Source organism: Bos mutus, chromosome 1 (assembly GCF_027580195.1).
Source record: "Bos mutus isolate GX-2022 chromosome 1, NWIPB_WYAK_1.1, whole genome shotgun sequence".
NCBI classification, from domain to species: Eukaryota; Metazoa; Chordata; class Mammalia; order Artiodactyla; family Bovidae; genus Bos; species Bos mutus.
This window is the reverse complement of record NC_091617.1, coordinates 153,689,507-153,706,346: the sequence shown is the minus strand read 5'-3', so window position 1 is coordinate 153,706,346 and position 16,840 is coordinate 153,689,507. Positions and strand designations below refer to the sequence as shown.

At 45.4% G+C, this 16,840-nt stretch overlaps 1 protein-coding gene across 3 annotated transcripts in view; it reads right to left on the bottom strand.

Moving 5' to 3' along the window:
• Positions 1–3,548: 3,548 nt before the first annotated feature.
• Positions 3,549–16,840, bottom strand: part of RUNX1 (RUNX family transcription factor 1) — a 273,843-nt gene continuing 260,551 nt past the window's right edge. For all 3 annotated transcript variants that reach the window (XM_070377713.1, XM_005905714.2, XM_070377710.1), the window contains 2 exons: positions 14,728–14,889; positions 3,549–8,489 (listed from right to left, as the gene is read on the bottom strand). In XM_070377713.1, the coding sequence (XP_070233814.1) occupies positions 8,014–8,489; positions 14,728–14,889 (638 nt within the window). In that variant the 3' untranslated portion in view covers positions 3,549–8,013. The remainder of the gene's footprint in view (positions 8,490–14,727; positions 14,890–16,840) is intronic.

Sequence of the window (16,840 nt, the reverse complement as noted above, 5' to 3'; positions counted from 1 at the left end):
TTCATTTCATTGTACAGCAGAAACTAAGGCAACGTTGTAAAGTAATTATCCTCCAATTAAAAAAAAATAGATAAATGGAGGGCAGGCTCTATATTATTCTCCGCAGGGCCTGTACCAATTTATAGGAAGGTGTGGAGGGCTCCAGATGAGACTCCCCCTCAGAAGACTGACACAGTCCTGCAGAGAAGAAATTTTTCACCTTAAGTCTCTCCTCTGTCTCGAACACTGAGCAGAGATGAACGATCTCCATGGAAGTCCTTTTGACTCCATGCTCCACCTCCTTTAACCAGAAACTCTTCCAAGGTCATTTTTCCCCTTCCGCTTTTCATGGTTGCAAGAAGGAGGCATTATATGAAGGGACAAGCCACCCTTGAAGGTTTAGACAGCTCCTTTTTCATCAAGGAGTGTCCAGCATTGCTCAGAGCTTCAGTAGAGGAGACAGATTAAGAGCAAGGGGTCCTGAGCTGGATTGCCGGGGTTCCTATCACTGCTCCTCTAATAGGCATGGGACCATGCGAATGGCTTAGCCTCATGGATCTCAGTCTCCTTGTCTGTAAAATGGGGACAACAATAGGATCTCTTCCATGCAGCCATTGTCAGAACTGCATAAGCTAGCATACCTAAAGCAGTTAAACCAGAGCCCGGCTTGCAGTGAGCATTAGTTGCTGTCATGTCTGACTCTTTGCAACCCCATGGACTGTAGCCCACCAGGCTCCTCTGTCCATGGAATTCTTCAGGCGAGGATACTTGAGTGGCATTAGGCTCCTGAAAAATGTAACTTTTTCTTCAGGCTGACACCCCTCCTCTGGAAAGCTTTGAGCACTTTGGAGGATCAGACACTAAGGTTTGGATTAAAAACTTGCTACAGACAGGAATCAAACATCTATCTGGCAAGTTTCTGTTTTCTATTTCCAAGCACAGGGCCCCGACCCTAGAAATCTAATAATACCTTCTGAAAGAGGTATCTAGAGATACATGCCAAAATGTAAAATTGTTTTGAATTGGCAGTTTTTTTTTTTCAGTGCACAAAAATTAATTCTTGCCTCTATGGTTTTTCCAGTGGTCATGTATGGATGTGATAGTTGGACTGTGAAGAAAGCTGAGCACCGAAGAATTGATGCTTTTGAACTGTGGTATTGGAGAAGACTCTTGAGAGTCCCTTGGACTGCAAGGAGATCCAAGCAGTCCATTCTGAAGGAGATCAGCCCTGGGATTTCTTTGGAAGGAATGATGCTAAAGCTGAAACTCCAGTACTTTGGCCACCTCATGTGAAGAGTTGACTCACTGGAAGACTCTGATGCTGGGAGGGATTGGGGGCAGGAGGAGAAGGGGATGGCAAAGGATGAGATGGCTGGATGGCATCACTGACTCGATGGACGTGAGTCTGAGTGAACTCTGGGAATTGATGATGGACGAGGAGGCCTGGCATGCTGCAATTCATGGGGTTGCAGAGAGTCGGACACAACTGAGCAACTGAACTACAGGGAACTATTCTCATAGCAAGACGGTGGGAGCAACCTAAATGTCCGTTAATAAAGAAAGGGGTAAATTGAGTAAAACCATGAAATGTTATGCAGTTCAGTTTTTACAAAGAATGACATAGATCTAAGTGGGTTGATGTAGAAGGATGCATGTTGTGTACCAAAGTGAAAAATCTTATGCGGTGATATGCATATCATATCAGATGATAATATCAGATGATAATATCATAATATCAGATGATATTAATCATCTGCCTTTCTGCATAGGTATAGATTAACTATGTGGTATATATTATTGATATAAAAAAAGTCTGGAATAGTGAACACAAAACAGTGAATAGTAATAGCAAGGCATGGATTGGGCAGAGTAGAAAGCATTTAAACCTTTCATTTGATATGGTTTACATGTTTAATAATGGAGAAGGGAAAGACAACCCAGTCCAGTATTCTTGCCTGCAGAACACCATGGATAGAGGAGCCTGGTAGACTACAGTCCACAGGGTTGCAAGTCAGACACAGCTGAAGCGACTTAGCACGTTTGCACGTGTTTAATACTGTGTGACGTCACTTTGTGTATTTAACTTTTATTGAACATGTACTACGTGCCAACCACTCTTGAAAGTGTCTGATACATACTAACTTATTTAAATTACATAACTTTAAGCAGTATTAACTCTATCTTACAGGTGAGAAAAACTAGGCCATGTTAACTTGTTCTGTGTGAGAAAGAATTGGAACTCAAACCCAGGCAGTCTGACTCCCGAGTACGTGATTCCGGTGGCTCTACTTTCTAGGCTCCCTTTCTGAATGTACATGATCTGATTCTTCCACCAATTTCCTGCCTCTATTCATTAGCCATTTACCTCCTACACCTGTCATTTCTTTTGATCCCACTTGCTTTGGTTCCTCGGAGAAGGCAATGGCAACCCACTCCAGTATTCTTGCCTAGAGAATCCCAGGGACAGAGGAGCCTGGTGGGCTGCCGTCTATGGGGTCCCACAGTGTCAGCACGACTGAAGTGACTTAGCAGCAGCAGCTTTGGTTCCTGACATTCTTTGTGGCCATCTTGCAGTTCACTTAAGATGGTGAGGTGGCAGTGATGAGAACTGCAAGGGACCTTTGGCCCAATTCTTGGCCAGGGGTCGCCTTGGAGAACAGTCTAGAGACTGAAATCCTTATATGCCTTTTTGCGCAGGGGTGGTGGTAAGTGGAATCCTTAGAAGCAACTCCTCATCACAGTCATCCAGGCTGACTTGTGTAATTTACAGAAAAGGAGACAGGTAAGGGTACCTGGCGGAGAAGGCGATGGCACCCCACTCCAGTACTCTTGCCTGGACAATCCCATGGACAGAGGAGCCTGGTGGGCTGCAGTCCATGGGGTCACTAAGAGTCGGACACGACTGAGCGACTTCACTTTCACTTTTCACTTTCATGCATTGGAGAAGGAAATGGCAACCCACTCCAGTATTCTTGCCTGGAGAATCCCAGGGACAGGGGAGCCTGATGGGCTGCCGTCTATGGGGTCGCACAGAGTCAGACACGACTGAAGCAACTTAGCAGCAGCAGCAGCAGCAGCAAGGGTACCTGGGAAGCTTCCCAGATGGTGGTAAAGAACCTGCCTGCCAGTGCTGGAGACATGAGACATGGGTTCGACCTATGGGTTGGGAAGATCCCCTGGAGGAGGACATGGCAACCCACTCCACTATTCCCGCCTGGAGAATGCCATGGACAGAGGAGCCTGGTGGGCTACAGTCCACAGGGTTGCATACAGTGGGACATGACTTATGTGACTTAGCACGCAGGCATGCAAGTGTGCCTGGCCTCAGGTTGAACATATACCCTTTTATCTTGTATCTTTTCTTTTTTAGAACAGGCATTTCTGCCTGCTTCCTTGTTCCTTTGTACCCAAAGTAGCAACCCTGGGAGCCTGGGCTGTACCAAGGCCATGGTGTTTTCAGGAGTAGGATGCTATGGGAGGAGGTACAGACCTTGGCTTCCAGACTTGCAAGGAGCCTTCACTTCCCCGCTCTGCTTCTCAGAGAAAGACGAAACCAATGTGATATGGTATGCATACTTGCCAAATGGTTTATTTGCCATTTGCCAATTATAATATTGGATTTACACAATAAACTGGGGTGCAAAGAAAGTAAGGTTCCATTGCTTCCTAGGCAATGGCAGTCTGGCTGCCCTGCACAGTCTGGGCAAGGGGATGCTCCTGGCAGAGGAGACAGCCACTCAGATTTCGTGCAGTGAGTGGACCACACATGATGGGGTGTCTGTTTTCCTGCACTACCTAGAAACACCTTGGAGAAGGGCTTCTGGGGTGTTCACTCATAACGCATCTCGTTTAAAATTCAAGATTGACAGTTCCCTTGCAGAAAGTGTTCATGGGTCAGTACCAGGAAGAAAGAAACCACACAATTTCCAGGATGCTTTGTGAATGGATCCAGAAACTGCTACACAAATAGACACAAGGTGGGGCCTAGGCAGGTAGTAACCATTTCTCATTATGACGTTTTCAACACATGTGTTATATACTGTCACTTCAATTTGGAAGTTTATTTTTTTTTCCATTGATTTTTATACATCCAGAATATCACAAATAACCAAGTTTTTTTTTTTTGCACATTCATTTACCCATAACAGAAAATGAAATTCTTAAAAAAAATTGGAACCATGCTATTAGCTCTTTACAAAAGTGAATAAAAAGTAGCTCGTTTTTAAGTCTAAAATAAAGAAAGAAGCATTTTTTTTTGTCTACAGTATTTAGCAAACATAAGAAAATGTTCTTAGAAACACACAAAAAAAATTGGAAAAAAATTATTACAGGTATTAACAATATTTTATAATGAAAGCTTAAAATCTATTTACATACATAAATACAATTAACTTTGTTGATGCAACTCTTCTGGAAGGGGAAAAAAAAAAAAAGCCAAATGATCAGCGTCAATACTGATCTGGCTAAAGGGAGGGGAAAACCCCAAAGAAAGAAATAGACAAAAAAAAAAAAATCCCAAAAGATTGTATACTGCAGGTAAACAAAAAAGCATTTTGTTCAGACGTGAAAAATATTTTCTGATATCATTGTTAAACCGAGTTTTCATGTATAAAAGACTCCAAACATGTCATCCCCCAGAAAACAAAAAACATCAAAAAACAAAAATTACCAGGACGGAATGTCCCAAGGAAACAGGTATTTCAAGAGAGAAATCGGCAATCCTAAATTGCAGGACATTTGAGTGAAACCATTCATTTCCTTTCTAATCAGAGCATTTCTGTTTATCTGCACAGAAACCCTAGGCAGCAGAAAGTCTGTCTCTTAACTCACTGATTGTAATTTGCCCAGGAAGGCTTCTATTGCTGCACTCGGACAGCAAGTAGATCCAAAATGTTGGCAAGGTCTCTGTTCTGCTGGAAGAAACCCATACGCAGGAGAAAGGCTGACTCACTACACTAAGCTCTCTTATGTAAAGGGAGGGAAAGTGCAGCTCCTCCAGTCCTGTTTGGTGTCAGGATGGGTGTGCGTGCTGTTTCCCTATATAAAGTTGGAGAACAGAGGAGGTACAACGAGAAAGACGGAGATGTTTAGTGGGGGCAGAGAGGAAGAAAAATATAAGTATTTTTAGAGAGTTAGAAAAACAAAAAGAACAGAAGTATGTGTCAATGTTGAACTTATAAATAAGGGCATTTACAAGCAGTAGAGATGGCTTATTTAATCTTTCTTCTTCTGGACCAATGCTCCCAGATACATCGTTATTACTTTATTGGCTTAAGGGTCTACTTGATGAAAGGACCACCTTAATTTACCTGAAGGCAGTAGAATGGAATTCCTCAGGGGGCGGGGATGGGGGGAATGCTTTAAGTATGAGGCTTATCTCTAAAACAACTAAAGTTTAAGTTTTTCTTTCTGGAGAGATTAAGTACTATATATGCTGGTAATGGTCTGTGAATCTCTGAATGGCCAAACCCATGGGTCTACAAGAAAGTGACAAGCTCTCCTCACACATGGCTTTGAAAGTGAAGATTCAATGTGAGAGATTTATATGATTTCCCAAATAGGGCATTACATCGATTTTGAGTTGGAATATCTTCAGGTACCAGAACTAAACTGAAAAATATACTTTTCCTTCATTTTTTAATCAACATTTTGTCAGGTCAGATAAGGCAATGTGCTGAAAAGAACACAAGTTCAATTTGGAGTGAATGGGCTAATGGTCCTTTTCAGATATAAAAATAATTGAAATCTACTGACATTTAAGGGTAATTTTGCTGCAAAAAAATGTACACAGAATAAAACATGAAAATGATTTATGGAGGGAGAATTATGTCTAAAATGAAAATAAATAGAATATTCTGAGTTTCTCTAAGATCTGCTTTAGCTCTTTTCTAGATAAGAACTATCTGACAACACAAACTGCTTTACTCTTTAATTCTTACCAAAGTGCTACTGCATCTGTGTAAAACAAATAATCAATACATACATATATATATATATAAGAAAACTCAAAAACAAGTTGTTTTAAATAAGACCAGCTGTTTTGCTGCCTGCAGCCAAAGATCTTTCTAATTTGAATCCTTAAATTTATAAAATAAAAAATCAAACACTGTTCTGAAGTCCTGCTTTCAAATACTCTTCAGAGTTGACCTGAAATCATTTCAACTAATTTAAGAGGTACATTAAATAACCACCAGATCATTTTGAGCATACATATGTTAAAATCAGCAGTATTTATGAGTTGTACAATAACTGCCTTGTGACCAAATCCTCCAATAAAAATAGTGCCATAAAATTTACAGTGACATTGGATATGTTTGAATTGTAGCCATGGGCAGTGACATGAATCTTTTCCTGTCACGCTGATGCACCGCCAAAGTGCACACACCCTACAGGGTAGGGTCTTGGCCTGGTGAGAGCAACACAAAGCTGGGTGGGGAAGGAGCAGCATGGGATGGGTCCTGCACAGGTGGGATGGCACCCTCCCCACACGACTTCACTGAGGCAGGTGGAGGGAACTGGGCTTGTTCTGGCCTGCTTCTGGGCCCACCCTATGAAAACTGACCTGGACACCTCGGCTGTCAAAGGCATCTGGTCCCTTCCACTCCCAGCCTTGGGGGACAGCCACAAGCTTTCTTCTGCATCAACCAACAGGTATAGTATCAAAGAGGAATATCTCCTTGGAGCTAAACAAACATCTGAACTCTGGGTTCAGATGACTCCTTCCTACCCCAGAATGGAGCAATTAAGGAACCCCTAAATTCATTCATTTGGTTTCCATGTGGATACCATTCCTCCACACAGCTTACTTTGGACTCATTCTGTTACAAAGCATGTCTAACATTATTAAGAGGCCATGGAGTGAGCAAACCCCCTAGGCAGAAAATAAATCCTCTCCAGAGGTGCAATCATTGGCATCTACCCCAACCCTCTGGAACCAGATTTGAAGGGAGGGAGTCAGGTATGAGACCCTTTGTTGAGCTTAGCAGAAAATTCCATACTTCAGATCTTTGGAGTGATCCTCAGTATCTAAAAAGCCTAATAAAAACATGGCTGCATTAGCTACCAACTCATTTGATTAACATTAAAGGGAGTTTAATGTAAACAATATTTAGATAACCAAGTGATCACATTACCCATCCTTTTTTTTTTTTCCAACCTTCTTCAATGTGATACAATTAACTCTGGCTACTATCAAAAACAAAAAATGTAGTACTTGATATCTTTCTTAATATAAGCACATTTAAATAATAAAAAAGTATCAACACATTAAGTAAGTGTCTAAACATCAAGATACATAAATATCTAGGGATTCCTTGTGGGAATACAGTAGTTGAAAATGACCCAAAGCTGCAGCTGTTTCTCAAAAAAACAACTACACCAAAAGTCCAAAAGAAAAGTTAAATAAAACTTAGAGAAAAAGGAATCATATTTCTTTCATTTGTCAAAGCAAGAAAGAAGCAAAGCTCAAATTTATATATATATATATAAAAATAAAAAAACCACCCCAAATGCAAATACACATTTTGCAATTTATAAGGTGCTGGAAAAGAAAATTAAAAATATGAATTAGATGCCAAACAGAATGAGTTGCATCTCTGCCTGCCCCGCCCTCCCCCACAAAGAAAACCCCAAGTTCCATACTCTTTGGAATAAACAACTTGGTTAAAAAGTGAAGTCAAGGTTATAAAATCTTTCTTTTATTCACAGCATTGCTAAATCAGAAGCATTCACAGTTTCCCTCCGGGAATCTTCCTGTTTGCCTTAATGAAGTGCCCACAGGGCGGTGAACCGGACACGCTCAAGTTGCGCCAGGTTAGAAGAAAAAAAATCTGAGACGGGCCCACAGCGGCGGCGAACTGCGCGGACTTCAGAAGCGAGAGATGGCGACCGCAGGCAGTTGGCAGGTGGCAATTGGCAGGTGGCGAGCATCCCCCGCGGGGCCCGCGCGGGCTTCTCCACCACGCGACGCTGGGCCCCCGACGGGCGCTTACGGGACGACGTCCGGCCGCACGGAGCGCGCGTGCGCAGCCTCACTCAGTAGGGCCGCCACACGGCCTCCTCGAGGCGCGCGGCGGGCGCCATGTTGGTGGGGGAGTTGCTGTGGCTGCCCTCAGCCTCCACCACGTCGCTCTGGTTCGGGAGGCTGGGGTTGAGCAGCGCCGAGCCGGTGGACGCGTTGGTGCAGGGCGGCAGGATGCGTGGTGGCGAGCGCTCGCCACTCACCATGGAGAACTGGTAGGAGCCGGCCGACGCGCCGTAGTACAGGTGGTAGGATGGCGAGCTGGCCTGGAACGGGCCGCCCTGTGCCTGCGACGAGCCGGGGTAGGGCGGCGGCAGGTACGTGTGGTAGCGCGTGGCCGAGCTCATGGCTGACATGCCGATGCCGATGCCTGACGTGACGGGCGTTGGGGAGTAGGTGAAGGCGCCGGGGTAGTGCATGCGGGGGTCGGAGATGGAGGGCAGCGCAGGGAACTGGCGCGGGTCGCCGAAGGCCGTCAGGTCGGACGCAGCTGTGTGGTGGGTGAGAAACATCGTGAGATTAGGGTTCAGGGAGGCCACGCCCTTTCCCTCACCCAACCGGCGCCCAGGAGAATTTCCCACAATGCTGCTGCCGTCCAGGGAGTGGGTATGATGAAGATGGGCATATATGAGTGAGTGAGTTAGTTGCTCAGTCGTGTCCGACTCTTTGCGACTGCATGGACTGCAGCCCTCCAGGCTCCTCCGTCCATAGAATTATTCAGGCAAGAACACCGGAGTGGCCGCCATTTCCTTCTCCAAGGTAATATATGATCTCATGCAATGTAATAAGGTTGTAATATAATGTAATATGTAGTCATACTTGCTTAATATAAACATATTAGATATAACTGATTTAGTATAAACAAATATTGCTGTAACTCTGAGGTTGGCACACCCACCTGCCAGATTCACCTGCTACCACTTTTTGTATGCCCACAGTCTTAAGAATGTGTTTACTTTTCTAAATGGTTGGGGGAACAAAAAAATCAAAAGACTTTTTCCTGACTTGAAAATATGAAATTTAAATTTCAGTGTTCATAAATAAAGTTTTATTGAAAGGAGCCTCGCTTGTTCTTTTATGTATTAACTATGACTACTTTTTAAGTCACCAGTTCAGAGTGGTCATGGCAGAGACTGGAGGGCCAGACTGTAGGGCTCAGAAAGTCTGCAATATTTAGTATCTGGCCCTTTGTAGAAAAAAGTTTGCCACCTCTCTATATAATCAACATATTAATATGTCAGTATTAATGTCTTATTATAACTATATGACAAAACAATATAACACTTGAAGAACTATTAATATAATAGATGCATTAATAGATTGATATTAGTACAATATGTATAAATATATATAACCCCCAAAGAGAGCTTCCCAGGTGGTACTAGTGGTAAAGAACCTGCCTGCCAGTGCAGGAGATGTAAGAGACATGGGTTCAATCCCTGGGTTGGGAAGATCCCCTGGGAAAAGGCATGGCAATCCACTCCAGTATTCTTGCCTGGAGAATTCCATGGACAGAGGGGCCTGGCAGGGCTACAGTCTGGAGGGTCACAAAGAGTCAGACACGACTGAAGAGACTTAGCATGCACATATACATAATACGATACTGTCATAATATGTAATAACATTTTAATATGTTATACATAATATTTAGGTTGAATCCTAGAAATTTGCCATTTCTATAGGCCTGCAATAGTTAAAAATAGGCAGTTTCCTATTGAAGCTAATGCATGCCATAGTAGTGGCTGGGAGTGGATGTGCATGAACCACCAATCTCTTTCTTTTCCACATCTACCTTCAGACTGCTGCCGCTGCTGCTAAGTCGCTTCAGTCGTGTCCGACTCTGTGCGACCCCATAGACAGAAGCCCACTAGGCTCCCCCGTCCCTGGGATTCTCCAGGCAAGAACACTGGAGTGGGTTGCCATTTCCTTCTCCAATGCATGAAAGTGAAAAGTGAAAATGAAGTCGCTCAGTGCTGCCCAACTCTTAGCGACCCCATGGACTGCAGCCTACCAGGCTCCTCCGTCCATGGGATTTTCTAGGCAAGAGTACTGGAGTGGGGTGCCATTGCCTTCTCCACCTTCAGACTAGTTCTACATTTTTAGAAACAGTACAGCCTCGATTTCACATGCTTTTCTCTAATATGCATCACTTGTTTGTTAACAGGAATGGCCACAGGGCCTTGACTTACCTACTCCATTTTTATACATGTTGAAGTTCTACCAGCAATGGCAAAGCTTGGTCTATAAAACTCATTTTGTTAGGATTATGCATTTACCCTTTCACAGATGGACTTGGCAGTCTCTCATTACATCCTTCTGCCTTTCTCTTAATCACAGGCTGCCTTTGGGAACTTTTCGGGGGTGGTGGGGTGGTGGTTTGGGTGCCAGGACAGGTTTCCTGTATCCCATAGATCAGCTTCCCAGCAGTGGCACTACTGACACTGGGGGCCAGCTCTGTGGGGTGCTGTGGGTCTGTCCTGTGCAGGCCTGTTCTGTTCGTGGTAGCATGTCTGGCAGCATCCTTGGCCGATGCCCACCAGATGTTGGTAGTGCCCTCACTCCCCCTACTGGGTCAACCAACAAGGTCCTGACCTTCCAAATGCCCTGGGGGTAGGGGTGAGGCCAGGGGATGGCGGCAAAAGTGCCCTTCCGCTGAGACAACATTCCTACTGTCGATGTAGGATGGTGTCCTCGGGGAGTTTCTGTTCCTCAGAATTATTCATTAAATGACCAGGCCAAGACTGTAGTCTTTATGTCAGCAAACCCAAAAAGCAGCAACAAAACAGAGGAGAAGCAAGAACTGAATGTTTTAAAATTTGTAAGTTCTCAAATCAACATACAAAATAACTCCAGGCTCAGGATGGCATGTGGCCTGGGTCCTTTTGTGTTTAGGCCCACAGAGAAACCTGACAGAGCCAAAAGCTCGCTCTGAAAGGAAAGCTACCAGGGTGGATTAATCTGTTTTTGGACAGCTTCAGCTGTTGATCAACTTCCTCATATTTCAAGCCTATTATTCCAGCAGGGAGAGCTAGTGTTCTCGTTCTCTCTCTCTTCCCCTCCCCCCTCCTTCCTAATGCACTCTCTGACTTTGGGGTGCCTGTGATGAGGGGATGTACTCCTCATCAGAGAGGTAATTAAAGTTTATAGAAACAACCGAAGTCTGCAGCAAATCTCTCCACTAATGAGGAAACCAGGAGTCTGACGTTCAAACAAACAGTCCTGTTAATCTTTTCAAAGCGAGTCAGACATGTGGGCAGGGACAAAGCTGTAAACTGACAGCGGCTCTAGGGCCGCCCTTCCACGGACACTCTCGCTCGTCCTGAAGCCAGGCCGCACCCCATTCCACAGGGTTTGTCCTGCCCGCTGGGGCCATCTGTGAGCAAGCCTTGTGTCACTTGTTTGTGTTCGCACAGAGAGCCGTGACATGCTTGAGAGTTAACAGGAAGCTTTACTCCATTTTTCCAGTTAGATTTCTATAGTCAGGGAGAAGCATTAGGCAAACACAATCAATTTGTTGTCATCTGATGCAATACTCCGGACACAAATAAATGACTCCACCCATGATTCCTCTTGCTTCATTTGCCCTGAGACAAAAAGGTGAATCCACTGGAAAATGAATGAAAGGTCACCCTGTTTCACGACGGTGTCTGGACATGCTCTGCCAGTCTGTTCCAACTGCTATGTGGTAACCTGGTGATGGCAGCAAGTTACCGGAATCCCGAGTGAGCCCGTGATTTGTCACAGACATAAGTAATGGAATGATGTTACAGTCTCAGCTGTCAGGGGAAAACAGTTCTTTCCCTGGTGGGCAGAATGTCTGAAAGATCTTAGATGCTGCTTGCGATTCTTCTTCTGCCCACAGAGTACCAGTGTCACACTACGAAAGACCATCCAACTTGCCAGTTTATCCTTTACAACACACATTGTGATGATGAAACAACTTCGGCCCATGAGTTAGGCTCAGATTCAAATGACCTATTCATATAGTTGTTCTCATTTTTATGTCCAGCCTGACACCCCTACCCAAGCAAGCCCCACCAGTCACGGACAGTTCACCGTGCCCCCGGCCTTAACTCATTTGTCCTTTCAGGTGGCCTGGTGCCCCCTTATTTAAGAGCAGTGTGGGCAGAAGTGGGGACCCCTGACATTCACAGGGAGCTTTTAAAAGAGGAGGATATCTGGGGATTAGGTAGTATAGGTATTTTAGTTGGAAATGTTGCCCCACCGATGGGGCTAAATATTTGCCATGACAGCTAAAAGTCTTCCTTCTGCCGCTTGACGTGGATGAAAGCTGCCTTATGCCGGGCCCCTCCCACTGCCCCCAAAGGATTAAACAGCCTGAGCAGATAATGGCTGCCTTAAAAGGATCTTTCGCATGACTCAGATTAATGCTTGCTGTCTGTCGCCCAGGTTGGCAGCTAAACATTATTTAAAAAGAAAAGAAAAGAAAAAAACCTCCAGATGACAACTCTTTTCAGACAAGGTGTGGAGTCTGTCTGCAAAGCAAAGAAAGACACAGAGCGCAGGTCCCTACTGCAGAAGGAAGCTCAGGTGAGGCTGGGGTGCTCCAAACTAGCTGGGGGAAGGGTTCAAGGAAAGTGGGCTCTGAACCATGACAGGCTCTCAAAGCATTGATGGGTAGACCTATGGCTGATTCTTGATGTACGACAGAAAAACCACAAAATTTGGTAAAGCAATTACCCTTCAATTAAAAAAACAGAGTGACAAAAGTAAGAACAAACAGAAAAAGAAAAGAATAAAACTTCACTTGATTAGGCATAAAAAAAAAAGCAGAAGCAGCCTCTTCTAAGTATCCCAACCCCCTCCTGCCTCCAGGCGGAAGATGACACTCTTCAGGCCTGGACTCCGGGCTCCATTTCTCAAAGGGAGATCTGCCAAGTTGAAGAGCAGCCTCCCATGCTTTTCTCTGCTGCCACTGGTGAAAGCTCCCCCTGGAATTCTCCTGGGTCCACCCTCCAAGACAGCAGCAGGGTTAGGCTTGAGTGCCGAAATGGGACCTGGCTTTTATCTCCTTCACGCCCTGGGGCCGTAAAATGCCCTTCCACGACTCCCTGGCTAATTGAAGTCCAGGCTATTCAGAAGTATAACTGTGAGACGGGACCGGGGAGGGCGCATGTTAACTCATTCCTATTAAAAAAAAAAAAAAAAGAAGTCACCCTCCCCTCTGAACTGGTCAGCAGAGCAGCTGGCCCCAAGGGATAAGTTTCTGGAGATCCTGGGTGCTGACCAAGTCAAAAGACTTGTGACATACATTCCAAGGGACAGGACCCACAGCAGGGACACTTCTAAGGAAAAGAGTCATTGCTTCAGATGTAGGCCACAGCCAGCAGGCAGAACAGTGCCACCAAGAAGAAGAAACAGTAAAAGATAGCCAGTCCCAAGGGAACAGAGCTGCTGAAGCAACAAGTTGAGCGGACTTCATGATTCCTACTCCATTCCCTTAATTCCTGAGCCCAGCAGGTGCCATGAAATTCTTGGCAGCAGTGGCTGAAAATAATGTGGAAACTGGGCAAGTAAGTTGGCTTCCCTACTTCACTATCACGCCCAAGAACAAGTGAAGACAGTGCTCAACCGGAGGATGGTGTCGGCCCTTGGGACATCTGGCAGCATCTGGTCATTTTTGGTTGTCATGACTGGGGGCGGGGGGGTACTGCTGGCATCTAGAGGCCAGAGACATTGATGAAGGCCCGGCATCACACAGCACTGCCCCCCACAACGGAGAAGAATTATCCTGCCCCAAGTGTCAGCAGTGCTGCTGTTGAGACCCAGAGAGGTATTCTGTGAAGCTCTGAGAAGAAGCTAAAGCATTTGGTGGAAACCTCAGGTAATCACAATTGTCCGCAGAACACAACATCCCACAGCACTGGAAAATGACAGACGTGACGCCTTTGCCCCTTTGCCTGCCCCCTTAATCTGATATAATCTGATCCCAAGAATTGAAAAGCAAGGACAGCCGCCCTACCCCCAACACACAAGGAGTGTGTTCGCAGGCCTCCTAAAGCTGAAGTTCTCTGAAGTGTTTTCACAGTTTGGTCCAGCTCCAATTTCAAAGCCCCAAATAGGGAGTTGCTTCTTTTTGCTTTCAACAAAGGAATTTTTCTCTGTAACTCCAGTTTCCCTGCCCACGAGCAAAGGTGAGTGCCAAGCCCAAAGGTCCCATAGGTTAAATGACTAATATTTAATGAGCTCGTATTAACAACAATTATGCCAGCCATGACACCTGAGCTCTCCAGGCTGTTCCTCTGGCCTGGTGTGAGCAGCTCTTAGTTGGAAGTGTCCCACTGGGGTAGGTCTGTGTCCCTTTGCATGTGTGCCCCAGCATGCTGTTCACGTGATCTGTGTGAGCTCGCCACTGCAACACGGATCATCCTGTCTGAACTCCAGAAGCTGACTACTTGGGCCTTTTCTATTACTGATCCTTCAGCTCCCACCCTTGCTTGCCAAATAAAGGTGAGCACCCCAAAAGGCCCAAGGAATCCACTTTTTACAAGCCACTTCTACCTCCATATCCATAATCTCTGCCTCTGAATGTCAAGGAAAATCAGTGCATGGGTGTGAGACTTAAGAGACAGACAGCATTGTCTCTAACTGCATCATGTCCAGTTAAAAATGACTGTCCCCTCCCCACCCCCTTCATGCATCTTGTCTGGCCTCCAGAAACTTCCACAGCAGCCAGACTTCAAAGAGTATATTTTCAAGCATCTTACTTGAAAGTCGACTGGAAAGCTCGGCTGAGAGGGTCGTCATGCCGCTGGCCCGCCCAGGCGAGATGGGTGTGGCTGGGTGGACGGAGGGAGAGGCGATGGATCCCAGGTACTGGTAGGACTGATCATAGGACCACGGTGGGGATGGCTGGATCTGCCTCGTATCTGCAGAGAATCGGGGAGGTCAGTGATGCGTGAGGGGGGCAGGATTTGAAAAACGAATGCATTTAGTAAAAAAAAAACCAGCTACCTTTGTTGAACTCTTAGACGTGTTTGTGGCCTACTTACCAGTGTTTAGTAAGCTTCCTTAAGTCCCAAGTATTTGCTTTTGTGATGATACCCCCCAAAAAAGAAATGATACTGATACATAATTTATGTTTAACTCTTGAAGATTTTCTTCTGCTAATTATTCCTTCAAAGGTTTTATGTAACCTCACCAGCCCAGGTGGCTCAGTGGTAAAGAATCCGCCAGCCAGTGCTGGAGATGCAGGAGACGTGGGTTCCACCCCTGGGTCAGGAAGATCCTCTGGAGGAGGGCATGGCAACCCATTCCAGTATTCTTGCCCGGAGAATCCCATGGACAGAGGAGCCTGGCGGGCTACAGTCCACGGGGTCACTAAGAGTCAAACACGACTGAGTAACTGAGCACACACACGCACCGATGAGAGGAGCTGGTTACGCTTTCCAGGTGGAAGTGTTAATATTCAAACTGTTGACCTGCTGTACATACTGACTGCCCCGGTTTACCAATAATTACAGTCATCATTATCAGGTCATCACCCATCTCTATACTCAGTAAGCAGAAAAGAATGCAAGGGTTTGGGTCTTTTTTTGGTACCTTGGACAAGACTATTCCATGGCTGTTTAATATTTTCCGTACAGGTGATCTCTGTCCCAGGGATAACTGATAAGAAAGTCTGGCTGAGAAACTGGCAGCAAGGCCTGATGACTGCTTACAAACCCAGCAGTGCAGAGCTGGTTCTGTCATCCCAGACTAACAGAGATGTCTTGGGTTTTTGTTGTTGTTGTTAAGACCTCAAGTTTGCAACTTTTAAAGGGCAAAATGTTGAGCAAGTATTGTATAGACTGCCATTAAAAGAGGCCTTCCTGGGATAGAGAAGAGACAAAAATCTGACTTCAGAAGGTTTAGGTAAAAAGGATTTTGTAAATTTGACTCCAGCACTCATAGACATCTTGGTTTTCAAAAGCATCGTACTGTTTGCAGATGAAAAGGAGGAAGAAAAAAAATCCTTTCTATTCTTAGATCAACTGTGTAAGAAAATTAAAAAACTGACCACTGTCCCACCATGGGAGGGCTTTACATTTCTGTCTTAGGATTAGTTTTCTGTGTCCCACCTTCTTTGTGGACAAAGGCGACAACAAACAGCACTAACTCCCAGGGGTCTTTGCAGCCGCGGGTTCAGGCTGCTGGGAGTAAATACAGAAAAAGCAAAGTTCCTGAGGGAAATGCCAGCTGTTAAGTTCTGTGTGCGTCGTGACATAAAGAAATGAGTTAGTCCTTCTCGTTAAACAGTGTCTGCCTCTGCTCCCTCACTTGCTGAGGGGGCAGAATGCTGGGGCTTTTCACTTGCAGCGGTTAACTTTTCCCTCATCTTTAATGCCTTTGAAACCGCCACAGTGGAGGACAGAATGAGGCATCTGGGGACTCGCGTCTGCCTTGTTATCCTTACTCTTCTCCTGACAGTCCTCGCCCCAGTTCCTCTCATACTGATCGACTCCTTTCTTTTCTTTGACGTAACTGGCTTAGAACGAATCTGATCAGTTCCCGCGAGGTGGATGAAGCTAGAGCCTGTTACACAGAGTGAAGGAAGTCAGAACCACTGTATTAATAACTCGTATATATGGGATCCAGAAAAAGGCACTGATGAACCCTATTGGTGGGGTAGGAATAGAGACACACAGAGAACGGGTCTATGGACACAGTGGGGGAGGAGAGGGTGGGATGGACTGAGAAAGGAGCGTTGAAACATGTCCATTACCACGTGTAAAACACACAGCCAGTGCGAAGTTGGTGTGCAACACAAGGAGCTAAGCTAAGTGCTCTGTAACAACTGAGTGGAGTGTGATGGGGCGGAGGGTGGGGGACAGTATCCTT